The 26515-nt window shown below is 40.7% G+C and overlaps 2 protein-coding genes across 3 annotated transcripts in view; one reads left to right on the top strand and one right to left on the bottom strand.

The window, feature by feature from the left end:
- The window catches only part of GFM1 (G elongation factor mitochondrial 1), a 48168-nt gene extending 43659 nt beyond the window's left edge, over positions 1 to 4509 (top strand). Inside the window, exons 16-18 of one of the 2 annotated variants that reach the window (XM_058556455.1) lie at positions 2115 to 2275; positions 3034 to 3087; positions 3230 to 4509. In XM_058556455.1, the coding sequence (XP_058412438.1) occupies positions 2115 to 2275; positions 3034 to 3087; positions 3230 to 3361 (347 nt within the window). In that variant the 3' untranslated portion in view covers positions 3362 to 4509. The remainder of the gene's footprint in view (positions 1 to 2114; positions 2276 to 3033; positions 3088 to 3229) is intronic. The other variant, XM_058556456.1, reaches the window with a different exon arrangement.
- Positions 4510 to 14689: 10180 nt separating this feature from the next.
- The window catches only part of RARRES1 (retinoic acid receptor responder 1), a 29382-nt gene continuing 17556 nt past the window's right edge, over positions 14690 to 26515 (bottom strand). The window contains exons 3-6 of the mRNA XM_058555623.1: positions 25262 to 25445; positions 22086 to 22222; positions 15514 to 15576; positions 14690 to 15432 (exon numbers count right to left, since the gene is read on the bottom strand). Coding sequence (XP_058411606.1) covers positions 15283 to 15432; positions 15514 to 15576; positions 22086 to 22222; positions 25262 to 25445 — 534 coding nt within the window. The 3' untranslated portion in view covers positions 14690 to 15282. The remainder of the gene's footprint in view (positions 15433 to 15513; positions 15577 to 22085; positions 22223 to 25261; positions 25446 to 26515) is intronic.

Raw genomic sequence — 26515 nt, forward strand, 5'->3', positions numbered from 1 at the left:
GCACTATGCTTGGTCTCCTCAGAAACGTCGAACTTGTAGCCGCTCTACTAAAGGCCTGCCCAGAGTCATGGTTAGCTCATTTAACTTGACAGCGTCGCGTTTGCGATCTTCTGCCCCATTGCATGATGGGCTTTGAGTTCAGTTGGCTCTGCTCCATGCTGACTCTGTAGAAATGGGCAAGTCACTGGAACTTTCTCCAGGCTGCTGGGGAAAGTTGGACATAATGGATGCTAATCCCTCTTCTCTTCATATTACCTTTGACCTAAGACTGTGCCATGCCACACATTCCCTGGCTTTATGTGTCAGAGTGGTCGTAATAACATTTATTGATCACTTATGTGCTATGTATTATGCTGAGTACATGAAATATATCTTCACAGTGACCTTATAGTTGAGAACAGTTGCGACTCAGAGCAGTTAATTGAATGGCCCGTGGATATGGCTAATTAGTGGTGGAGCTGAGAGTTAAGCCCATTAGGACAGCCCTAGCCGTTGACCACCTCGTCACACAGCCTCTTCAGCACCTGGCCTGGTGTGATCCACGGTATTCCTACTGGGCTGAAACAGAAACATTACCACGTCTACCCAGCACTTTAGGCTTAAAAGGTCCTATGATGATGTTGGTACTTGTACTTTTTGTCTTGAGAAGCTACAGACTACATGGATCTGCTTGAGGAAAAATTGCTGTTAGGACTTGGCTGAGTGTGACTGTTGAAAAACAGCAGGGGGAATTAGCTCTGGAGTTTTGTCATGGAATGGGGTTAGAGGAAGGCATGAGTAAGGGCAGAGTTCTTTGGAAGTGAGTCCGGAGGTGGATTTAAGAAGGAAGAGAGCAGGGTGAGGGAATATGAAACTGAGAACTGAACAGGCTGTCCCCAACAACTGAGTGACAGGCACTGTACACTTGGCCCCTTCTTTCCCTTTAAAATATGACCCTTTCACAATCTAGCTCTTATATTACTGACCTATTGAGAACACTAAATAATGTGTAACTAAATCTTAATATGTCTGCTCACATCTCTTTCTGGGTGCCTTTGTCCATATTAATTGCATTTGTTTAGAGCCAAGGAAGTTCTGCAGTTGTGATAACCCAAGAAGTTACAAGAAAGAAAGCTGTTTCTAGAGCGTAGAATTGTTAGTCTACCGCTTTAGATGTCTGTGTAGGGTTCTACAGGGCTTAGCTAGTGAAGCTTAGGAGTCTAAAAAGTTCAGTTATTCCTCTTTTTGGAACAAAATTCACTAATTAGGACTAATTAGTCACAGGTAGGTCTGAGCTAGGATATGGTTTGAATTAGAAAATATTTCAGAGAAATGCAAATATATTGAATTACTGTTCTTATAATTATTATGCTTAAGCTAATAGTGTCTTTAGAAGAAGTACTTTAAGAATATACAACAATGGTTGCTAATTAGTTTATTATAAACAATGTCTTTATTTTGTAGGTGAGGAAACTTGACATGTGGACAGATGGTGTTTTTCCAAAAACATATAACTTGTTAGAGGCAGAGCAGAAACTAGAAACTTTTAATTCTCTATCAGATGTTGAAATTGTTCAACCTAGAAAAGGAAAGACTGGTCTCGGGCACGACCTGATTATCGTCTCCAACTACATGATTGTGCCCTCAGCACCCCTCCTTCCCGTGGTAAAAAGTTGTTCTCTTACAGTTAAAAATAACTGTCTGCCAGGAACCAACAAGAAAGAATGGGTTTACCCTGGTCAAAGGCTTAACTGTTTGTGTCTTTTCTCCTAAAGGTTTTCAGAAGAGAATAAGTAACCCTCAACTGGATAATTTAGATGGTAAAGGACTTGATCGAATGTTGTTTTAAGACTCCTTTCGTATTATTCTCTGCAGCTTAATGATTTTAAGGGTAAAAATATGGTAATGGAAGTACTCGTACTAGAATTAAGTGTTGTCTTATTGAGATTTCCATTTAGAAGAGTAACTGTTACTGCTGCTAGAAAAATGAGCCAGATCGAACATTTTAACCTCATCATTTGTGTGTGTACTTTTGGGAGAGCATCATCCATCTCCCTTTTGGATATCTGGATAAAAAAGAGTTGCAGTTTGTTTAAAGATTAATAAACGAATTTATTATTATTTTTTAAACCCAGCTTTGGCAAATGCAACATTATGTATTCTTGAACCTATTATGTCTGTGGAAGTTGTAGCCCCACATGAATTTCAGGGACCAGTGATTGCGGGCATTAACCGGCGCCATGGGGTAATCACAGGACAAGATGGAATTGAGGACTATTTTACATTGTATGCAGACGTAAGTACCGTTGTCACTGACAATCTTGCTTTTATTAACCACAGGAGAAAATCAGAGTTACCTTTTGTTTTTGGAGATTGTAGAGCAAGTTGACACATTTCCCTGGCTATTAGAGTGTTGAATTTGTGGCTCATGTATGTGTGGCAGTTTCTATAATTTGCTGTTAGAACAACTCTTAAGTGCAAAAGGTAAAAATAAGATTCATTTCATGTAGGCCTTTTGTGAGTGTGTCATTTTCTTGTGTTTATAGTTACCTTTCTTTCTCATTATAGCTTTATTTGCATAACTGCTTTATTATGTTATCTCTAATTTATTGGAAATATTTAATCCCTTTGCCTGTACCTTGCTTGACTTAAATCTTGGGAGAAGAGGTTTATCACATTACAGAAGGCCTACTAGAAGATACAACTATCAGCATATCATTGAGGTGTCCAAAGGAAAGTCATATTAACATTTTCACAGAAGAAACACTTCTGAATGCCTGAGCTGCAGCCAGAGTGGAGTGGGGTGAGGGGGGAAGGCTGTCCGTGCTGTCCACTCTGTGAAACTGAAAGATGACTGTCAAATGAAATTATTTTCAAATAGGGTTTCAACTTTCAGTAAAATAAAAATATTTCTCTTTGGCTTTTAATTCTTTTAAGCCAACTGTAGTTAATAGAAACCTGAGTCTAAAGGAACTGAGTGGCTAGAGCTTTTCTGTATTTTTCTCAAATATTTTTCCATGAGCAATGCTAAGATGTCACTGTGCCTGTTTTCAGGTCCCTCTTAATGATATGTTTGGTTACTCCACTGAGCTTCGGTCATGCACAGAGGTGAGCAAGTGTTTCAGCTTTGCTTCAGTGCTCCTCGAGAGATCACCCAACAAAATGGTCAGATTTGTGAAATCTTTGCATGACTTTACTTGATAGTTGTAAAAAAAAAAAAAAAATCTCTTCTGTTTTTTTAATCTCCTAGGGAAAGGGAGAATACACGATGGAGTACTGCAGATATCAGCCGTGTTCACCGTCCACACAGGAAGACCTCATTAATAAGTATTTGGAAGCTACAGGTCAACTTCCTGTGAAAAAAGGAAAAGCCAAGAACTAACCTCACTTTAAGTTGACTAACTGAATCTGCAAGGTTTAAATACTTTAATCAATTCAAGCTGAAATAAGAAATTTTAGAAGCCCTTCCTGTTTTGTTCAGGAGCTTCTATTATATTCAAAGATAATTCTATGTATATCTCAACTCTGTTGATTGGTTTTATAGTTCATTGAAAAACCTCAAATAAGACATGATTATTACTGAAATATATTTAATATTTATCTAAGGGGGAAGAGACTAATTTCACTTATACTTCTGAGCTTAGAATGTGTGTAAACTTCCTTTCCGTAATTTTTATCATAAGAATTTTCAGCATATTTCAGCATATTTCAGAAGAGCTGAAAAAACAGTGTAAAGAACAGCCATGTGTCTTCCATCTAGACTCAACAATGAACAATCTTGTTAACAATTTGTCGGATAATAATTTGTTTTGTCATATTTGCTTTACCTGTTTGTTGTCCACCTATCTCTCATACCTCTCTATTTAAAAATTTTTTTAAATTATTGTTTTGCTGAACACTTGAAAGTGAATTACATAAATTCATGTATTTATGTAATCATGACATTTTACATTGTCATGACATTTCTTGGAGTGTCATCTTTTAATAAGCAGGCTTTTTTGTTTGAGTGGATTCCATATGTTCCTAATAGAGGATGTTTTTGAGATTCTTCATTGGAGTATTTAAATGCCTGCTAAATTTCTAGCTGTTTTATGTATAACTGATTGCTTCAGTTTGAGGCTTCTGCAAATTTATAACTGCCTGTTTTTAGGAGTATAAATGTTACTTTCTTGTGGACCTGTGAAATGAAAAACAGACCCTTGCATATGGTGTTCTTGTCTATGTTCTTCCTAATGTTTCTGCAGCTCTAAAAAATAAGATATAATTTACAGAGTTGCTGACTAGTCAGTTTCATTCACCTAGTAAATGCTAGTTGAATTTGAGTCTGTTGGAATTTATCATATATTGTAGTCATTGAGATTGTGGAAAAAACAAATGTTAAGCTTTTCTTTCTAGAATAAGGTGGACTTTCCCAAGCGGTTTTTATTATATTGTTCAGAATTGCTTCATCCAAAAATCATCTGATGTGGTATAGACACATGCTAGTCCTTTCTCTTGTGGATAATAGAAATAAAATAACTTTTAAATTCCTTTGTTTTTCTTGATTTATAGATTTGGCTTTATAACTTAAGGTTTCTAGAAAAAAAAGATTTTTAAAAAGTATTGAGGGCCGGCCCCATGGCTTAGCGGTTAAGTGTGCGCGCTCCACTGCTGGCAGCCCGGGTTCGGATCCTGGGCGCGCACCAACACACTGCTTCTCCAGCCATGCTGAGGCCGCGTCCCACATACAGCAACTAGAAGGATGTGCAGCTATGACATACAACTATCTACTGGGGCTTTGGGGGGAAAATAAATAAACAAATAAACAAATCTTTAAAAAAAAATAAAATTAAAAAAAAAAAGTATTGAGCACATGTTTTCAAGTCATTTGCTAAATACAGTTGTCTCTCATATCCATGGGGGATCGGTTCCAGGACCCCCTCTGATACCAAAATCTGAGGATACTGAAGTCCCTTATAGAAAATGATGTAGTATGTGCATATAACCTATGCATATCCCCCCTATACTTTAAATCATCTCTAGATTACTGGTAACATCTAATACAATGTAAACGCTACATAAATAGTTGTTATACTGTATTGTTCAGGGAATAATGACGAGGAAAAAAAGTCTGTACAGGTTCAGTACAGACACAACCATGTAGGCCTTTCCATCCGTGGTTGGCTGAGTCTGCAGATGTGGAACCCATGGATGTGGAGGGCCGACTATACTTTAAATGTGTTATCTAATTTAATGTTCACAACCCTATGAAAGTAGGTAGTATATGTCCCTTTTGTAATAGAGGAGGCAAAAGTACAGAAAAGGTAAATAACTTGTCCAAGACCACACAGCTCATTAAGTTTTGAAATTGATAATTTATTCATCAAACCAAGTGCATTTTTTCCATGAATGTCTTGCTACAATAGCATCAAGCCCGAAAAATGCTGTTGCTTTGGCATTTCATCAGCATCTCGTGCTATTTACAATGACTCTGAATATTGTTCCTGATGAGGAAATACCTTCATAGAATTTAGCACAGTTCCTCTGGCTATTCCAACAGTCAGAAATATTGGAACTAAGAGGGATAAATTTGGATGTGTCTAACTTAAACATTCTAGCCATCCAGATATGGTGTCAGAAAAGAGGCTAGCTAGCTAATCCAACGCCAGCATCTCACAGGTGACAACACAGGCCCAGCTGGTGGGAGTAACTAGAACAGGATCACAGAGGGACAGCTCCAGGAGCAGAGCCCAGTCTCCTGCTAACGCAGGAGTCTGCTTATAGTTGGTGAAGACCACATACTAGCCAAAGTTTGGAGCAAGGAAAAAAATTAATGAGAGTATTCATAAGTGAGGATTTTTTTAATGCTACTGTTGTGAGGAATAATTGTTGGCTAATTTAAAGAAAAATGTTATTACTTGTGTTGGAGAACAGTAGCAGCAGTAGGCAGTGTTGCACTGATTCCCAACCCTGGCCATGTGTTAAAAATCAGCTAGGGCACTTTCTAAAAAGAAACACCCAGGCCAGCCCCTAGATACTCTGATTTTTTAGATGGAGATCAAAAGTCGTCCATGTGATTCTACTATACAGGTGTGGGTAAAGACCACTGCAGCATTGCCTGCACCTCCAAGACAGGAAATGGAAGATTTACATTATTGAAATAAATTATTATTCTTATTAATTTTAATTATTACTTATTAATTATATTAATAATTATAAATTATTATTCATTTTTTATTCTTTTGTGTGATGTTAGAGTTTGGGCTGTTCTTAGTTTGACAGATTTACCTTTACAGAAATACAATCAATTTTCTGTTATTCCTTTCCTCCTTGCTCACTCTTAATTGCTTAGTCGTAAAATCACTAAAATTTAATTGTAAAGTTTTAGGATTTTTCATATTTTAATGTTTTTGAAATCTGCGTTAGTCTTAAAATTGATGCCAAGGAATCTAGGCAGCCACCAGGTAGGAGTAAATTGTGACATGTAAGAATGGATCCTCTTGTAGAAGGCCGCTGTTTGCATTACTAAAACTATGAACGGTTGAATTAGAGCCTTCATTGCTGCTGCAGGTCTTCAGACAACACTGGAACGCGGCATTGGAATAGTTTCGTGTTTCACAGACAATTTATTGTGAGCATTCATTCATTTATCCATTCAAATAAGTGCTAGGCAGCGTGTTAGGTGATTGTAGCACTGTGAAAGCTAGGAAGGGTCATAGAACAGGTCACAGAAGTTCTAAGCTGAGAGAAATTGGTATAATAAACTCGGGTGTCGTGAAGGACTGTCATTGAAGGGCAAATACAGAAACTTCCAACTGACTTTCAAAAGAACTTGTTTAACTTCTAACAACTCATAATTCAGGCAGGAAAAATGAAACTATGAGTAGAATCAAATGGAATGTAGACAAAATCCGGGTATTATTTTGTATGTTCTTAAAATTACAGAAGTTCTAAAGAGATTAGGAAAATGAATGTGATGGTGTATATAACTGTCATTGGCTTAGAGTAATTCAGAAGAATTTAAACTCAATGAAAAGAGGGCTTAGGGAATTGAGAGTTGTTCATTTTATGTCAAGGCAGATGACGTAATTTTTCTTTGCTATTACCTAGCAAAATCAGTAAAATCAAGTCAGCAATTTTAGAGTTTGTGCTAGAAAAGATGTTCTAATGGTGTTATTGTTGAGAAATTTTTTCTATTTTTTAATTTTTTTATGAAGAAGATTAGCCCTGAGCTAACATCTGTTGCCAATCCTCCTCTTTTTTGCTGAGGAAGATTGGCCCTGGGCTAACAACTGTGCCCATCTTCCTCTACTTTAGGTGGAACGATGCTGCAGCATGGCTTGACAAGCGGTGCGTCGGTGTGCGCCCTGGATCCGAACCTGTGAACCCTGGGCTGCCACAGCACAGTGCATGCACTTAACCATTAGGCCATCAGGCCGGCCCCAAGAAATTTTTAATTGGTTTAAGTTTTGTGGGTTTTGTAAATATCAATTAGGTAATTGTATGTTGTCTGTATGTGTAGAATTCCCCTTAATAAATCTATTATTCTGAAATAAATCTGTCAAAGGATTACCTTAGAGGCCTCACCTGACTGAACGGTGGTCCCCTTTGCGAGCCTCGTCTCACTAATGAAGCCCACCTTTCTGAGGATGAGGACTTAGGAAAGTGAGACTCCAGAAAGCTGAAACCTCTTTCTGACCCTTAATGTGACACTAAGAAACTAACAGTCACAGGACATTGAATACGCTATTATAAGGCTCTTGGCAGTTTTTTTCTATGTTTTAATAGTTTTTAACATTGTGAAATTTTGGGTTGTACGTTTCTGTTTGTCCATCACCATATATATGTCTCCCTTCACCCCTTGTGCCCACCCCCCACCCCCATTGCCCCTGGTAACCACAATACAGTTTTCTCTGTCCATGTGTTGGTTTATATTCCACATATGGGTGAGATCATACGGTGTGTGTCTTTCTCTTTCTGGCCTACTTCACTTAACATAATACCCTCCAGGCAAATGAGACGATTTTGTGGCTGAGTAATATTCCATTGTATATATACACCACATTTTCTTGATCCAGTCGTCAGTCGAGGGACACTTAGGTTGCTTCCACTTCTTGGCTATGGTGAATAATGCTGCGATGAACATAGGGGTGCATAAGCCTCTTTGGATTGTTGATTTCAGGTTCGTTGGATAGATTCCCAGTAGTGGGATAGCTGGATCATAGGGCATCTCTATTTTTAATTCTTTGAGGAATCTCCATACCATTTTCCATAGAGGCTGCACCAGTTTGCATTCCCACCAGCTGTGTATGAGGGTTCCTGTTTCTCCACATCCTCTCCAGCATTTGTTGTTTTTTGTCTTGGTGATTATAGCCATTGTATCAGGCGTGAGGTGATATCTCAGTGTTGTTTTGATTTGCATTTCCCTGATGATTAGTGATGTTGAACATCTTTTCATGTACCTATTGGCCATCTGTATATCTTCTTTGGAGAAGTGTCCATTTCCTGTGTGCATTTTTTGATCGGGTTGTTTTTTTGTTGTTCAGTTGTGTGAGTTCTTTATCTATTAGGGAGATCAACCACTTGTCAGATGTATGTTTTGCAAATATTCTCTCCCAGCTGGTGGGTTGTCTGTTCATCTTGATTCTGGTTTCGTTTGTCTTGTAGAAGCTCTTTAATCTGATAAAGTCCCACTTGTTTATTTTTTCTTTAGTTTCACTAGTCTGGGTAGGCATGTCATCCGAAAAGATTCCTTTATGACCAGTGTCAAATAGTGTGTTGCCTATATTTTCTTCTATGAGTTTTATAGTTTCAGGTCTCACCTTCAGGTCTTTGATCCATTTTGGGTTAATTTTTGTGAATGGCGACAGCAGATGGTCCACTTTCATTCTTTCGCATGTGGCTGTCCAGTTTTCCCAACACCATTTATTGAAGAGACTTTCCTTTCTCCGTTGTATGTTCTTAGCTCCTTTGTCGAAAATTAGCTGTCCGTATATGTGTGGTTTTATTTCTGGGCTTTCAATTCTGTTCCATGGATCTGTGTGTCTGTTTTTGTACCAGTACCATGCTGTTTTGAGTACTATTGCTTTGTAGTATGTTTTGAAGTCAGGGATTGTGATGCCTCCTGCTTTGTTTCTTTTTTCTTAGGATTTCTTTAGCTATTTGGGGTCTTTTGTTGCCCCATATGAATTTTAGTATTCTTTTTTCTATTTCTGTGAAGAATGTCGTTGGGATTCTGATTGGGATTGCGTTGAATCTGTAGATTGCTTTAGGTAGTATAGACATTTTAACTATGTTTATTCTTCCAATCCACGTGCATGGGATATCTTTCCGTTTCTTTATATCATCATCGATTTCTGTCAATAATGTCTTGTAGTTCTCATTGTATAGGTCTTTCACCTCCTTGGTAAGATTTATTCCTAGGTGTTTTATTCTTTTTGATGCAATTGTAAATGGTATTATCTTTTTGAACTCTCCTTCTGTTAGTTCGTTATTAGCATACAGAAATGCAACTGATTTTTGTAGATTGATTTTGTACCCTGCAACTTTGCTGTAGTTGTTGATTATTTCTAATAGTTTTCCAACGGATTCTTTAGGGTTTTCTATATATAAAATCATGTTATCTGCAAATAGTGAGAGTTTCACTTCTTCGTTACCTATTTGGATTCCTTTTATTTGTTTTTCTTGCCTAATTGCTCTGGCCAAAACCTCCAGTACTATGTTGAACAGGAGTGGTGAGAGTGGGCAGCCCTGCCTCGTTCCTGTTTTCAGAGGAATGGCTTTCAGTCTTTCCCCGTTGAGTATGATGTTGGCTGTGGGTTTGTCATAAATAGCCTTTATTATGTTGAGGTACTTTCCTTCTATTCCCATTTTGTTGAGAGTTTTTATCATAAATGGATGTTGTATCTTGTCAGATGCCTTCTCTGCGTCTATTGAGATGACCATGTGGTTTTTATTCTTTGTTTTGTTGATGTGTGACGTATCACGTTGATTGATTTGTGGATGTTGAACCATCCCTGCGTCCCTGGTATAAATCCCACTTGATCATGGTGTATGATCTTTTTAATGTATTGCTGTATTCGGTTTGCCAATATTTTGTTGAGGATTTTTGCATCTATGTTCATTAGTGATATTGGCCTGTAATTTTCTTTCATTGTATTGTCTTTGTCTGGCTTTGGTATCAGGGTGATGTTTGCCTCGTAGAATGATTTAGCAAGTGTTCCATCTTCCTCTATTTTTTGGAATAGTTTGAGAAGGATGGGTATTAAATCTTCTTTGAATGTTTGGTAAAATTCACCAGAGAAGCCATCTCGTCCTGGACTTTTATTTTTTGGGAGGTTTTTATTACTATTTCAATCTCTTTACTTGTGATTGGTCTATTCAGATTCTCCATTTCTTCTTGGTTCAGTTTTGGGAGGTTGTATGAGTCTAAGAATTTATCCATTTCTTCTAGATTGTCCAATTTGTTGGCATATAATTTCTCATAGTATTCTCTTATAATCCTCTGTATTTCCGTGGTATCTGTTGTAATTTCTCCTCTTTCATTTCTAATTTTATTTACTTGAGCCTTTTCTCTTTTTTTCTTAGTAAGCCTGGCTAAGGGTTTGTCGATTTTGTTTATCTTCTCAAAGAACCAACTCTTTGTTTCATTAATCCTTTCTACTGTTCTTTTTCTGGTCTCAATTTCATTTATTTCTGCTTTGATTTTTATTATTTCTCTCCTGCTGACTTTGGGCTTTGTTTGTTCTTCTTTTTCTAGTTCTGTTAGGTGTAATTTAAGAGTGCTTATTTGGGCTTTTTCTTGTTTGTTAAGGTGGGCTTGTATTGCTTTGAGTTTCCCTCTCAGGACCGCTTTTGCTGCATCCCGTATGGTTTGATATGGCATATTTTCATTTTCGTTTGTTTCCAGATAGTTTTTGATTTCTCCTTTAATTTCATCAATGATCCATTGGTTGTTCAGTAGCATGTTGTTTAATCTCCACATTTTTGTCACTTTCCCAGTTTTTTTTTTCATGGTTCATTTCCAGTTTCATAGCATTATGGTCTGAAAAGATGCTTGTTATGATTTCAATCTTCCTAAATTTATAGAGGCTTGTCTTGTTTCCCAACATATGGTCTATCCTTGAGAATGTTCCATGCACGCTTGAGAAGAATGTGTAGTCAGCTGTTTTTGGATGGAGTGCTCTGTATATGTCTACTAGGTCCATCTCGTCCAGTTTTTCATTTAAGTCTACTATTATTGTGTTGTTGTTAATGTCTCCTTTTAGGTTTGTTAATAGTTGCTTTAACTACTTTGGTGCTCCTATGTTGGGTGCATATATATTTATAAGTGATATGTCTTCTTGGTGGAGTGTCCCTTTTATCATTATATATTTCCCTTCTTTGTCTTTCTTAACCTGTTTTATCTTGAAGTCTACTTTGTCTGATATGAGTATGGCAACACCTGCTTTCTTTTGTTTGCCATTAGCTTGGAGTATTGTCTTCCATCCTTTCACTCTGAGCCTGTGCTTGTCTTTAGAGCTGAGATGTGTTTCCTGGAGGCAGCATATTGTTGGGTCTTGCTTTTTAATCCATCCTGGCACTCTGTATCTTTTGATTGGAGAGTTCAGTCCATTTACATTTAGGGTAATTATTGATATATGAGGGCTTAATGTTGCTGTTTTGTCACTTATTTTCTGGTTCTTTTGCATTTCCTTTGTTTCTTGTCCCATTTCTTTCCGACTACCAATTCAATTCGGTTGTTCTGTCTTATGACTCTTGTAGTTTTCTCTTTGTTTATCATATGTGATTTTGTTTTGATTATTTGTTTAGTGGTTACCTTGAGGTTTGTGTAAAAAATCTTGTGTATGAGATAGTCCATTATCTGATGGCCTCTTATTTCCTTATACTAAGTCAATTCAATCACTTCCCTCTTCCCCTTCTAAGTCATTCTTGTTATGCCTTATTCTATCTTGTGTTGTGGCTGTGTGTTTACAGTGATGAGATTAAATTTATTTTTGGTGAGTTCCTTCCTTTGATCTTTGATTTTGATATTTTAGTGGTTGCTAACCTATTCCGGTAAAGATCTACTATTTTTCTGATTTTGTCCACTTATTTTTCTCCTTGCTCCAAGCTTTGTATTTCCTTTCTTTTCTTTTTTTCAGGCCTGAGGGCCTTCTTGAGTATTTCTTGTAGTGGGGTCTCTTGGCCATGAACTCCCTTAGCTTTTGTTTATCTGGGAAAGTTACTATTTCTCCATCATATTTGAAGGATATTTTTGCTGGATAGAGTATTCTTGGCTGAAAGTTTTTGTCTTTCAGTATTTTGAATATATCATTCCAGTCTCTCCTAGCCTGTAAAGTTTCTGTTGAGAAATCCGCTGAGAGCCTGATGGGAGTTCCTTTGTATATTATTTTTTGTTTTTGTCTAGTTGCCCTTAATATTGTTTCTTTGTCATTGACTTTGGCCAGCCTTACCACTAGATGTCATGGAGTGGGCCTTTGCCTGTTGACGTATTTAGGTGATCTGTTGGCTTTGCTTACTGGTATTTCCTGCTCCTTCCCCAGATTTGGGCAATTCTCAGCTATTATTTCCTTGCATAGGCTCTCTGTTCCTCTTTCCCTCTCTTCTCCCTCAGGAATACCTATAATTCTTATGTTACATTTCCTAATAGAGTCAGATATTTCTCAGAGACTTTCTTCATTTCTTTTTAGTCTTAGTTCTCTCTCCTCTTCCATCCTGAGCATATCTGTATTCCCATCCTCTATAATGCTATTTCTTTCCTCCGTATTGTCAGCTCTGTTCTTTAAAGATTCCAGATTCTCCTTTATCTCCTCCATTGTGTTCTTCATCTCCATCAGCACTGATTGGTTTTTCTTTACGATTTCAATCTCTTTTGTGAAGAAACTCCTAATCTCATTGAATTGTTTGTGTTGTCTTGTATTTCGTTGAGTGTTTTTATGATAGCTATTTTGAAATCTTTGTCGTTTAGATTATGGATTTCTGTGTCTTCAGGGTTGGTTTCTGGGTGTCATTTTTCTTCTGGTCTGGTGATTTCATGTACCTTTGCATTGTGATTCCTGTATTGGCTTTGTTTTTCCTCATCCTGGAATTCTCTGGTTGCAATTTCCACCCACCGCCACCGTGTCGGGGTAAAGGGCTGTGTAATCTGAGCCCCCGCACTCTGCCATGGCTGTTCGCTGCCATCCACTGGTCGCTTGATCTGGTCTGGTTGGCTGAGTTGCAGGGTCTGGTTTGCGGGGGGGGGTGGAGGAGGGCTCTGTCTTTCGCCCGCAGTGTCCCTGGCATGGGGGGCTTCTTATTTGCCCCTCATTATCTGCTCTCTGGGGTGCTCAGATGTTGATGGGTACCCCATAGCAGTTCTGTGCGGGAGTTTCCCACTGGCTTAGAGAGCCCGAAGTGCTATGGTTTCCTGGCAGAGGGCCGCCTCTCCCCTCTCTCTGGGAGCCTGGCGGACGAGGATCACTGATCTGATGGGGAGGGAGAGGAGTTCTCCTTACCTCTCCCCACTTCCTCCGGGGGCCCAGCGCGTTCCACTCTCAGATGTGCGGCAGTGTGAGTCTTTCCGATCTTGCTTTTCACTGTCTAGGATTCCATTGTTAGTCTGTGACTGTTCCTTTTGTTGTAGCTTATCAGGGGGAAGAGTTTACGGGAGAGCTCACTCTGCCATGACGCTGATGTCACTTTCTTGGCAGTTTTTTTGAAGATTATGTAGGGAACTTCGGTTAGAGGAGTTTATCACTTGGTTTTTGGCATGATTTAATCGTCGTAGATTGTTCGATATTTTAGAAAAAGCATTTTCTCTGCATTACCACATAGGTGGGAGAGCCGATGCTGCCTTTATTTTTTTTTAACTTTTATTTTTTGCTGAGGAAGATTCGCCCTGAGCTAACATCTGTGCCAGTCTTCCTCTACTTTATATGTGGGTCACCGCCACAGCATGGCTGATAAGTGGTGTAGGTCCACGCTGGGGATCCGAACCTGCGAACCTGGGCCGCTGAAGCAGAGCACGCCGAACTTAACCACTACACCATGGGGCTGGCCCCTGATGTTTCCTTTAAATGATAGTTTCCAGTGCTTCAGAATACTTACAGCTCTTTAAATCAAGTGGATGTTGGGAAGATGATTGCAAAAGGTTGGGGTTTTAAATAGAAAAATACGTAAACTAGATACGCTAAAAAGTAACTATCATCCATGTTACTCCATGTTATTTTTATTTTGTAAGAGTCTGTGTCTTTCAAATTTTTCTCAAGTAGTGTAGACATAAAAGTAATATTTTGGTATATTTTAAGGCTGATGCTTCCTAACCAATTACTGGCCAAGGAATCTGGCTAAAGGTTTTTAGACACTGATACAACCATTCCATTAAATGATAGGAATTTGAGAGGCCAATGATGGCCGTGTTTCCTGGATCAGTTCTTTCTGCCTTGGGGGTACTCCACCGAATTTTATTATGCTACATACTGTGTTTTGTGTTTTATGGATTACTTAGGCCAACACTAGTTTACTAACTAACTTGGCAGCAATTACTTAGGCCAAGTTTTCCTTATAAGTGAAAATTGTAAATATTTGATATGCTTTCAGTTACATCACTGTTGCATTTAATACGTGTTTGCAGACACTTGGCTTTATCTGGGAGACACCAGAGTTTTATTTTTAAAATTTGAATTAAGCAATATTAAGAGTTCATTTAATTCCAGCTTAGCACAGATTTTGCCTATGTATACAAATCTACAAACACATTTAAAATATTTTATTTAGAAACGTAAACATTTATTTAAAAGTAAATATCAAGTTGAAAAGAAACACTTGCTTGAAATCATAAAAAATAGTACAGTTCTTTTTAAACAGGTAATATTTCCCCTACAATTTGCTTTCTTTGAAATATATCATCTTTTTTACATACTAGGTAGAAGCAATTTAGCAACATAAAATAGTTGGCTACAATATGTTCAAAATAATAAGAAATGCAGATTTAGAGGTAAGACCATCAACTTTTGTTAAATCCTTCCTGATCCAGTTGCATCCTATACTAACTTGACTGGGTTTTACATTTTAGGACTGAAACTCTGAGGAACGCGGGGGTTACTGTTTAACACCGAACAGAATTCAGTGTGCATGTGCTCCCAGAGCTAAAAACAAAACCAAACCAATGGAAAAAGAAAAATTCCAACATTTTTTAATTTTTGAATATCTACTTGTAATCACAGTGTTTCCCAAATTATTAGAATGCCTTATACCTTAGCTATTTTACTAGAATAATAATTTAGGCTATTTAGTACAGTCATTTTGTTTAGACTTTGGATAAACAGATCTTTTTTCTTTTCAGAAATTACTAAGCTCTGTTGGTGCCACAGCTGATCCTCCTTCAGTTCCAGAGGCTTCCTCTGGTGCCTGCAGCTCTTGACAGTGATACTTCACTTTAAGTGGTTTGCCAGGGGACCAGACCAAGTGAATACGACAGGGGATGATTTCCTAGAAAATAGGAGTTCAAAAATATTATAATCTGCAAAAGCTTCTGGTAAAAACAATTCTGTGTACAATTTTGTGTTTTACCTGTGTTGAGAATTCATGGAGTAGAACAGTATAATCAAAATCAATTGCACCATCATTTGTTTTCTAGAGGAAATAAAAAAGAGTTAGTGTAATAAGTAGGGTAGGTTTACATTAGCTCAGAATTTGGAAGGCTTATCTCATTTAAATTCTTATTTTGGATGGGTGCCTTGAATCTCCTGCTGCCCCTTGGCTACTGTTCTCATTTCCTTTGGTAGTGTCCTGCTTCAAGATACGGAAGTCATGGATTCTTAGTGTTGTTTTGTCACCGAATTCTATGAAAATGTAGTTTAATGTCTTTCTCTCACTTTTTCTCTTTAGTATTTACGTGGTGTTTTTTTTTTTCTTTTTGAGGAAGATTAGCCCTGAGCTAAGATCTGTTGCCAATCCTCCTCTTTTTGCTAAGGAAGAACAGCCGTGAGCTAACATCTGTGCCCATCTTCCTCTACTGTGTATGGGACGCTGCCACAGCATGGCTTGATAAGTGGTGCACAGGCCCGCGCCTGGGATCCGAACCTGCGAACCCCGGGCTGCCAAAGTGGAGCGCATGAACTTAACCACTTCGCCATGGGGCTGGCCCCATATTTATGGTTTTTGATGGATGCTAATGTCTGTGGGGATAAGGAGAAGCTTTTTTTTTGGCTGAGGAGGATTCACCCTGAGCTAACATCTGTGCCAACCTTCCTCTACTTTATATGTGGGTCGCCACCATAGCATGGCTGATAAGTGGTGTAGGTCCACACCTGGGATCCGAACTCGAGAACCCAACCTGGGTTGCCAAAGTGGAGCGCACTGAACTTAACCACTAGCCCATGGGGCTAGCCCCAGGGAGAATCTTTTGACAGGCTTAGGAGTCTAGATGCTTATATGCCTCTCAAGCTGATCTGTTAGCTGTGATACATCAGCCCTTAGGTAAGGGGCAGGGCAACCAGTACTTCTGGAATGCCTACCGTGGGCCAGGTTCTGTGCTAGGCTTCACACGTGTTCTCACATAATTAATTCTTCTGCCTGTCTTACAAGAGTGTGTTCTGGAGCCTGGTTTTACAGGGGAAGTAACTTGGGGTTACAGCTGGTAAGAGACCAGCGACAAATGGGGATTCAGACTCAGATCAGCTGACCCCACCACGCATGTTCTTCATGCTCTGCCACACTGCTCTAACCCAGTGCCCTGGGTACTGACAGGCAGGCAGTCCTCGTCCCCTTTACTCACTTGATTTCCCTACATTTTACTAGTGACTAAACCAATTTCCTATTTTCTTTTCAACACTTCCTGGTTTGTTTGTTTTTTGATGGTGGGGCGGGCAAGAGTGCTTATCCCTTTACTAGTAAAAATGGAAGAGAAGACATTAAAAAAACCCTCAATTTGTATTATAATCTTAATACAGTAGGTTTATATTGAGACTATTAAAGCATATGAAAAAGCAAAAACAAAAAGGACTTGATATTAAGTTTTATCTCCCTTTTGCTTACACTGATGGAGATTTTTACAGGCCCTGGCATTTCCAGTGGGGAGGGAGGTTGCTGGTGAAGAGAGAGGGCCTGGGTCATTCAGACGTCGTCTGCTTGTCTGTAGTGTCTTCTCTGCATCATTGGGTAGCTTCCCCCACCCTCGCCCCCGCCTGGCAGTGCTCCATGGACGTTTAAAGCAAGTACCTGAGGCACAAGCTGCCAAGGCCGAGGATTCATGAGAGAAAAATCAGTGTCTGTTCTCTAAAGGAGCAGTTTCTGGAGGCCCAGTCACCAGGCTGGCATCGCTGGTTCTGGGTGTAGTTAGCCTAGTTTGAGCCTCATTTGGTGGCTCTCTTGACCTCGGAAGGAAATGGTTGTCCCAAGACGCTCCACGCCAGCTGGCTGCTGTGTCATATGATTTTTGTCTCAGACTTGTGCTGCCTGCACTATTTCTCAAGGCCTGTCTACCATGTGTTTCCATAATTTAAAAACTAGTTTTACTTATAAATTTAAAATGTTTTTTCAGGACAATGCTTTCTTATTCTGCTTTTAAAAATAGCATTTCTGAAGGAAATTCATAGCAGTCTTCAGATTTTAGGCAAAAGACTCAGGGCTTGAAACAAATGATGGGATTCCGACTCCACTGGACAGACTATTCTGCTAAATATACAGAGTGTTACCCATTTTTTAATACAAAAATTTGGATCATTATAATGCTTGGAAACCCTGTACCACTTAATTAAGACTTTCCTCAATAAAGTTATCAAAACAGACCCTTGCATTTCTGTTTTTATAGGTTCGTCCTCCTCAGGAGGAAGCAGCCTTGAACCAAACCAGAAAGCACAGCTTAGAAAAGAACTGCAGAGGGGACACTGCAGTGTTCCAGGGTGGGATGCCGCACCAAGGCAAGCTTTGCCGGGAAGGTGTTAATTATATTTTTTTTTTGGTGAGGAAGCTTAGCCCTGAGCTAACATCTGTTGCCAATCCTCCTGTTTTTGCTGAGGAAGATTGGCCCAGGGCTAACATCCGTGCCCTCTTCCTCTATTTCACATGTGGGACGCCTACCACAGCATGGCTTGATAAGCAGTGCATGGGTCTGCGCCCAGGATCCGAACCTGTGAACCCTGGGCCATTAAAGTGGAGCACAAGAACTTAACCACTACGCCACCAGGCTGGCCCTAGGCAGGTGTTATTTTTAATAGTATTCAGAAGTAATCTCCCTGGCTTCTATTCAAATCATCACAAATGCCATATCCTTATAGTCCAAATCGATGATGATCGACTGCTGTGTTTTCTGGTAACTCAGCACGGGACTCCTACAGACAGGCTGGAAGTGTGTGTTCATTCCCTTTCTCCACCTTCCACCCCACCCTTGCCCCCCCCAAAAGAGAACCATCCCTAGCAGAACCAGTGTGGTTTTAGTAGAGAGCGAGTAGGCTTAGGTTATTAATATACACTATCAAAAGTAGATTTCTTAGCCAAATGAATAAAGTAGATCAGATGGTTTCTATAAAGTGTCTTGGCCACAGTGGGGGCCTCTAGTTCGGGTGAGGATGTGAGCAGATTACTAGTGTTGTGCTGCAGGGAGAGAGCACAGGATTCTGGTCCTGACTGATGAGAGTTGGAACAATGCTCACTTGTACTTTTCTCAATTCATATTAAAGGCTAAGGGTGTAGGGAAAGTCCTGATCCATTTACTGTTTTTTTTATAGCCAGGAGATATCTGCCCTTGGCATAGTCCTCGTGGTATAGGGAATGACATCTCTTCTTCAGTTCTAAAGCAGTAATTGTGCCAGTGAGATGGGTCTTAGTTTATATTTGTATGTCCATCCTTCCTTCCTTAGCCCACTTCCCTTGCAGGCCTTGCTCATTTGGGGCTGCGGGTTTATCAGCCTGCACTTCTTACACAATTGCATTGAAAGGTGAGTTTAACCCCGAGTGTACAGATAGTAATTCCTACCCAGAAAACTTTTGGAAAAACTATAATCCCTTTACCTTCCTGAGTTACCCTGGGCCACAGAGCATCTGCTTCTGTGCTGTCTGCTTCATCAGCCCTACCATCCTGCTTCTAGTCCCCTAGGACAGTACCTGGACCTTCTGACCTGAGTGACTTTTTAAAAACTGTTGCTGCTTTTGCTGAAAGATTTCGGGAATCCTTAGTGGCCACTGAATAGCAGATTTGAAAATCTATGTGGCTATGTGCATACTTTTCTAAGAGAGTTCTAAGCTGAAATGCATATCAACCTTGAAACCAAATTTCCCAATTGCTCCAGCAATTTAGATTTATGTGAGTTAAAGGGCTTCGATAAATTTGCTAATCTTCGTTTAATAGGCCCTAAGAGATGAAGTGATTTGCCTTAGGTGACCCAGCAAGTCAGTTGCATATTCAATTATTATTTATTTAAAACCCAAACCCCACAGGGTAAAAAAAAAATCTAAAACTCCTACTCAGTGGCCATTCTCTCTCTGCATTCTTGTTTTCTTGACGCTACAATTACACTTGTCCCGACTTTCTCCTTTGCGGGAGGAAAGAAAGGAATACACTGACATTAAAAGACCCTCATTTGTTCCCTGTGTTGTCTCTGCATTGCTCTGTTCCTTGAGTTCTCTCACATTCAGTACAATTGGTTCTAAGTTATCTTGACACCATTTTCTACTCTGTAAACAAAAAATCTTCCCCTAACTTCTCAGGGAAGGTACAAGCCCCTGTTGAGGATATGACCATCTTGGTAGATGAGAAAGAGAGAAACTTTTATCCAGCAAAAGAACTGGTGCTGCGTCCTGACTTGTAAGACAGCAACAATCAACTAAACAGTAATTTCTATTAAAAAGTACTCTATGAGGGGAAAGAAATGTGTTCATTTTGATAAGTAAAGAAAAAAACTACGTTTCTAGTTGTCTGTTTTACAAGTGGCCTTTGGAAGGCACACTGAACTATTACTGGCATTAATAATGCTGACCTGATGCTGGGCAAATCCTTGGACTCAGAAGATATTCACCGATGATCCATCCATGGGTGAATCCACTGCGTCACCCATCCATGAAGAGAACAATTTTTGAAGTTTGTTCTTATGGTCGGCTCAGCTTGCCTGTCTCAGAGTAGTTGACTCGTTTACTCTGGAAATGCCCCCCTCTCTCCATCACTCTTGCCTGACAAAAACTACAACTGGCTAAATCCAACCCTCCGCCTACTCCGTGTCCACATGCACACAGCTGAGCGCCTGGTCCTCCTCTACATTCGTGACCACAGGCCTTCAAGGGCCTGCAGTGCTGCGAGATGCTCAAGTCCGTGCATTCCTCCCACACTCCCAACACCTCCTCTCATCCACTCTCAGCTGATGACTTTGCCTCGTTTTTCACGAAGAAGACAGAAGCAGTTAGAATAAAACTTCCACAGGCTACTGCCATGATATCTACCCTCCTACCAGCATCTGTGCCACTCTCCCCTGCCTTCCCTCCAGGTGAACACTCCATGCTCCTGAGATCATCTCCTGGATCCATCTGATAATAACTCCAATTCTTCCTTCTCTTCCCTACAAGTCCTACTCGGCCCTTCTCTGCTGGATTTTTCTTTCTCATCAACATATAAATATGCTGTTAAATCTCCCAACCTAAAAATACAACTGAAAACAAACCCTCTTTCAACCCTGTGCTTGCCCATCCTCCAGCTATAGCCCCTCCCTTTCTTTTACTCCTTTTATGGCTAAAGTCCTTGAAAGAGATGGTGTGTCTACTCCCTTCCTCCCATCCCCTCCTGAACCTACTCCAATCAGGCTTTCGCCCTCACTGTGCCAGTGAGATAGCGCTTGATAAGCTCTCCACTGACTTCCAACTGCAAAATCAGATGGTCAATTCTGAATCCTCATCTTGACTTTCCAGCAGCATCTGATACAGTCAGTCAATCTCATCCTTGAAACACTCTTTTCTTATATCTCCAACCTCTAAGGTTGGAATTGTTCCAGGACTCAATCCTTACATAACTTCTTTTCTTTTATATCTAACACTCATTCTCTGTGATCTCATCCAGTCTCATGGCTTTAAATACCACCTCTATGATGATGACTCCAGCACAGACCTCTCCCCTGCACTTGAGACCCTTATGTCCAGATGACTATATAAATTCTTTGCTTGGTTACAGAATTTAGTATGCCCCAAATCAAGCTAATTTCCCCCCAAATCTGTTTTTCCTGTAGTCTTCCCCAATCAGTAAATGAAAACTTTCCGGTTACTCAGGCCAAAATCCTAAGAATCATCCTTGACTTTTCTGATTCTCATATCCACATCCAACCTATCAGCAAATACCATCGGTCGACCTTCACAATATATCCTGAATCCAACTCTTCTCACTGCCTCAACTGCTGCCACCCTGGTCCCAGTTACCACCACGCCTTGCCTAGATTATTGCAATACTTGACTGGTCTTCCTGCTTCCACCCTTGTCTCTGCAGTCTGTTCTCAACAAAGCAGCCAAAATGATCCTATTGTAAGTCAGATCATGTCACCCCTCCGCTACAAACCCTCTAATGAGTGAAAGGCGAGGTCCTTCTAATGGCCTCTAGGGCCTTATGTGAACTGATCCCTCCATTTGCCCTCCACTTGGTCTCACCTGCTGGCGCACTCTCCTTGCTTTCTCTGTTCCGGCCCACTGGCCTCAGTGCCCTGTCTCTGATCATCAGCCACATTGCTGCCTCGGTTCCCTCTGCAGGAAGTTCTCTTCCCTGAGGGAGGTGGGGTTCACTCTCACTTCCCTTGGGCCTCTGCTCCAAGGTCACCTCTGCTCCAATCAGAGGGGCCTTCCTTTAGACTACGTAAGTAGTAATTCTATCCCTTGCACTTCATCATCCTCCACAGCATGTACATATGGACTTGTTGACTAGCTCCCTGTCTTCTCTTCTCTCCCTGGAAGACATTACTCAGCGAGGACAGCAACATGGTGTTTTTGTCCCCTGCGGTACCCTCAGTCCCTAAAAGAACACGTGGTCCATTGCTGGCATTCAAATATTTATTGAATGAATGAAATGCAATTAAAACTCTTGCTGTGAAATTAGAAATTCAAATTAGTTCAGCCTTAGAACACTGCATTGGTGGCACCTCTTGGGGCACAGGTTAATTTTCAGTTTTTCTTACCCACTGCTTCACACTGCTGAGCTGTGCCATGTAGTAGTGTAAAAACTGCGTTGTCTTCTCCCACATCACGTAAGAGCTGCCAAGAAAAGCTAATTCCCAGATGGGTCGCAGAGAGGGATCAATATGTCCATGATTATCTGTGAGCACAAAAAAAAAGTACATTTGTATTAAGGCATTTTGGGGACAAAATTTCAGAAGTTTCCGTAATAAGGGCTTAGGCTTGGTCACGTCAGTCATCTCTCAGCAAGACCTTGAGCTGGACACGTGATTTGTTTGCATCTGTTTCCACGTTACATGAAGATTGACACGCTTCAACTTGCTCTGCTGAGTAAAGCTACTATAAAGCAACAGAGTGGCTATTTGCTGTACTATAGAAGTGCAAAGTACAAGCCATGCTGACACTCAAAGTTCACCTAAAATCTGGTTAGTTGAGACGTACTTTTTAATTAGACTAAACGTCTATCTGTTATCTTCTCCACATTACCTTCTGGTTTGGGTCTGCAGTCAATGTGATGGGCTTTGCCAAGCGTCTTTGTCCTTCTCTGATCATTGGCTGTAAAGCTGATCAATGTATTGGCAGCATCTCTCTCACTTTTTCTGAACACACGAAGAAATCAATGCCGCAGGGTTTTTCCTGTGGCATTGTTTTTGGACCTGCAATCTTTTTAATTCAGCAAACATTTATAAAAAACCCACTTAACATCAGATACTGCTAGAGGTAGGGATACAATGATTAATAAATTACCTTTTGTGACTTTTAGGAACTCAAACTTTAGCAAGTAATTAATTTATGAGACAACTTCATGGACCATCATTTTACACAATTTGGCAGAGATGTTCTTAGTCTATATCAAAGGCAAATAATAGCATATGTGAGGAAAACTAACAAGCTTATTAGGAAACTAATGGTTCTTGGTAAAATAATCTTTAGCATAAATTCTGCTCTGTATTGGTAAAGCTTGCCTTGGCTGGTTTATAGTGGCAGTCAATTGAAAAAGCAAAGATTGACTCCCTGGGTGCTATGAGGGATACAAAGATGGGTCCCCATCCTCCACTGGTTGGCTGTATAGAAACACAGCTGGGACCTTCTTAAGAGAGGGTGAGAGAGAGCCGAGGGAGACAGGGAAGTGAGAGGATTCTTTGGGCTGGGGAAGTTTGGGGAAAGCTTCACAGAGTTGAGATTTGAGCTGTGCCTTGAACTCCTGTCATGGGTGTGGGGTGGGAGAAAGAGAGTGAAAACTTCCTCCATTCAACTACTCGTCACGTACTTCATCTTACTGCGCCACTGTGAGCTTAACTTGTGAGCTCGAACCCACCACCGCAGAAGATGAATCAGTCAGGCTGAAGACCGTGGGTCAGGAGGACATCTGACGGGAGAAAGGCAGCAGCCGTGCTGCAGAGTCCCTCGGGTGGCAGGGCCTGCTGAGTGTCCCCAGGCCTCAGTCTTTTCCTTGGTATGTGGTATACTTGGGCTCATGAGGAAGTTCATGAAGTCCTTAGAAAATGTGAAATTTTTACTCATAATAAAAACCAGAAAACTACTTTTTAGGGGAAAAACAGTGTGGAGCAAGGATATCCTGAAGTGGATTAGATTTTTTCACTTATCAACAGTAGAGAAAGCCACACTCGGACCGTCCAGTGCCGTGGATTGATTCCATACTGACTGGAGTCCGCTGAGATCGGAACTGGCTACTCTAAGGATCTCACCAGTTTTGATTCATTTTATCTAAAAACCAAACTTTTTCAGTTTTAAGTAGATAATTTTATATACACAGACAGGCTATAAATAGCACCATTAAAAGTCTCTGCTGAATTTAAAGTGACAAGAGAAGTGTTGATGAAAAGGTGCCCTCTATTAAAAAAATTTTTTTTGAAGCTTCACAGTAGCCACATTGTTAGATTGTTATAGAATGATCCTTGCAGGCGTATAGGACTTATTAACTGAACATGGTCCAGTTAACCTGCACTACTAAAAAGTCTCCAAAATCTAGTGATGCTGTGGCAAATATTCAAAGAATGGTCCTATACAATTTCTAAAATCTGTGTTTTAAGGAGAATGTAAAACTGTATTTCCCCAACTCATGCTAAGGGGAAGAAAAATCCCTAAATAACTGTAGATTTTAAGTATTAGTCATTTGCCCATTTATTTCAGGCAGTACTAAATATGAACAAATTCGACTACAATGTAAGATTTTGAATCGCTCTTCATAATTCTTTGGAACAGGATGTAATCTGATTTGTCAGAGAACTGTAATGAGCATCATCCAAGCTTCTGAATTTTAGAAACGCAAGGAGCAGTGTCCCACCTTCAGGGTTTCAGAACAGTCAGGTGAGGTGGCACAGGTGCACAGCAATGGCAACACGGTCCTTGCATTCTGACATGGCCCATCACGGTCTCTGGGCCCGAGAGTGACTGAGAGAGTGTCGGATGAGGACGCGGCAGCGGTCGGGTGTCAACCTTAACATCCAAGTGTGGTGCAGAGATGACTGCACTGGGGTTTTGGCAATTGGATTTGCCGGTAAGTGCCGTGTCTCGGTGGCTGCCCACACACTCTGTTGAGTGCTGGACAGATGAGCTCTGCTTCATGTCAGCTGAGTCACTCGGAGGGCAGGGCTCATTTCTTACTAGAGGCGGCACCACTGCCCATTAGCTCTTGACCTAAAATGAGATAAACTTGGCTCTACTGCAGCCTGCCAGCAAAGGCCCGACATAGCCAGCTGGCCCAGCCCGGGGGGCGGAAGGCTGTGATGGGCACAGTGGAGGCTCTGGAGGGTGTCTCGTCACCTAAAGTTTCCAAAGCCGCCACCAGAAATCTCTGGAAACGTCACCTCAGGTCCTGGACACAACGCTGAAAACTGCACTCCTACACGTGTGTCCGGTTGCAAAGACCCTACTCTTCTTGGAGGGTCAGCCCTTGGCCTGCCCTCCATCTGGGAGGGGAGGTGGGGGATCAAAGGGGCACAGATGGTTTTTGGTGGAGTTACTATATTGTACTGGAGACAAAAAAGAGGGAAATGATGATACTTCTGAGTTTTGTTTAAACAATGAGGTGTACTATATTCCATAGTTGAAATAAAGTGCCACTTTGCAGATAAAAATTGAAATGATTATTCTTTTTAAGATTTAGTAATTACATACATTCCCGAATACAGAAATTCTGGATACTAGTTCATACCAGGTATGTTGACTACATCCAAGGGGTTTCTAAGTTGCTCCATCTGCTTGTAAAGCAGGTAATCCTCTTGCTGTCTCTTGTTCTTCTCAGTGACCCGTGTACAAGTTATATTAATGACCGGTCTGGGTTTCTGATTCCTGAAAAGCACTCGAGCAGAACATTTCCCCAAACGTTCCTCACCTTCCTGAAATAAAGATTTTGGAATTAAAACGAATGGTTCCTTATCACTACCCCCCCGCACCCCCACCAAACACGCACAGATTAAGAAGTTCTTTGTACATGGCGGGTATGCAGGGCATCAATAGTGCTTTGTACAGAGTGATTTTTGTGTCATAGCTGAACACATCATCCTTCACGCTTTGCTGTCATTTAAACTCCTGCTTTCCTATGGTGCCCTTATAAAATAACCCCGGGCCTATTCCAAAGACACACCATTGCTGTCCACTGAGGTCTGCTTCGCTCAAACCCTTAGCATAGTGGGTACTGGTGCTTTCCTCTCTACTGTGGACTAGCATGATGCCCAGTTGGACCTCAAGCTGGCTAGCTTGAGCCAAAAGAGAAAACCGGCTCCCACTGACAAAAATGACAGCATCTTCGTACCACCTTATGAATTCAGTCCTCTTACCGGAGTTTTACAGATTAAGGTACTGAAGTTTAAAGAGGAACCTCCTCCATGTCTAAGAGCCCGTAAGTGGTAAGCCAGAATTTGAGCTCTCGTCTGAGGCCAAAGCCCAGGCACTGTACTAACTCCCTCTCTCTACTTCGAGATCTAATCTGGAAGGAGTGGAGGTGCAGATCACCAAAGGGGACTAATTCCACTTCCTGAGTGACCGAGGGATGTTTACTGGCATTCATATGTAAGTGTAGATGGACTGAGTATGCTGGGATCACCCTCACTTATTTTCCAGTCCAGAGACACCTGGACATCAAATGTGTGACTCACTTCTAGGGTGGTGCTTCTCCACTCTTTTAGGTCACAGACTCCTTAACCCAACAATAAAAGCCAGGAAACCTATTCCCGGGAAAATACACATAAGCTCGCGCAATCGGCACTGGGCCCAGAGTCTGAGGAGGTTCTCAGGCACAGTCACGGCCCCAGCCAGCCCCATCCAGCACCCCTGGTCGAGAACGCCTCTCACCATGAGGTTGGTTGAGCAGTTGAGGCAACAACCTTCTTCTCACATTTGCAGTTGCTTAAACTGGGTGGAGTTCCAGTTAAAACAACAACCAAAAATAAACGTTAAAAAAAAGCCC

This window comes from Diceros bicornis, chromosome 15 (assembly GCF_020826845.1).
Source record: "Diceros bicornis minor isolate mBicDic1 chromosome 15, mDicBic1.mat.cur, whole genome shotgun sequence".
Taxonomy (NCBI): Eukaryota; Metazoa; Chordata; class Mammalia; order Perissodactyla; family Rhinocerotidae; genus Diceros; species Diceros bicornis.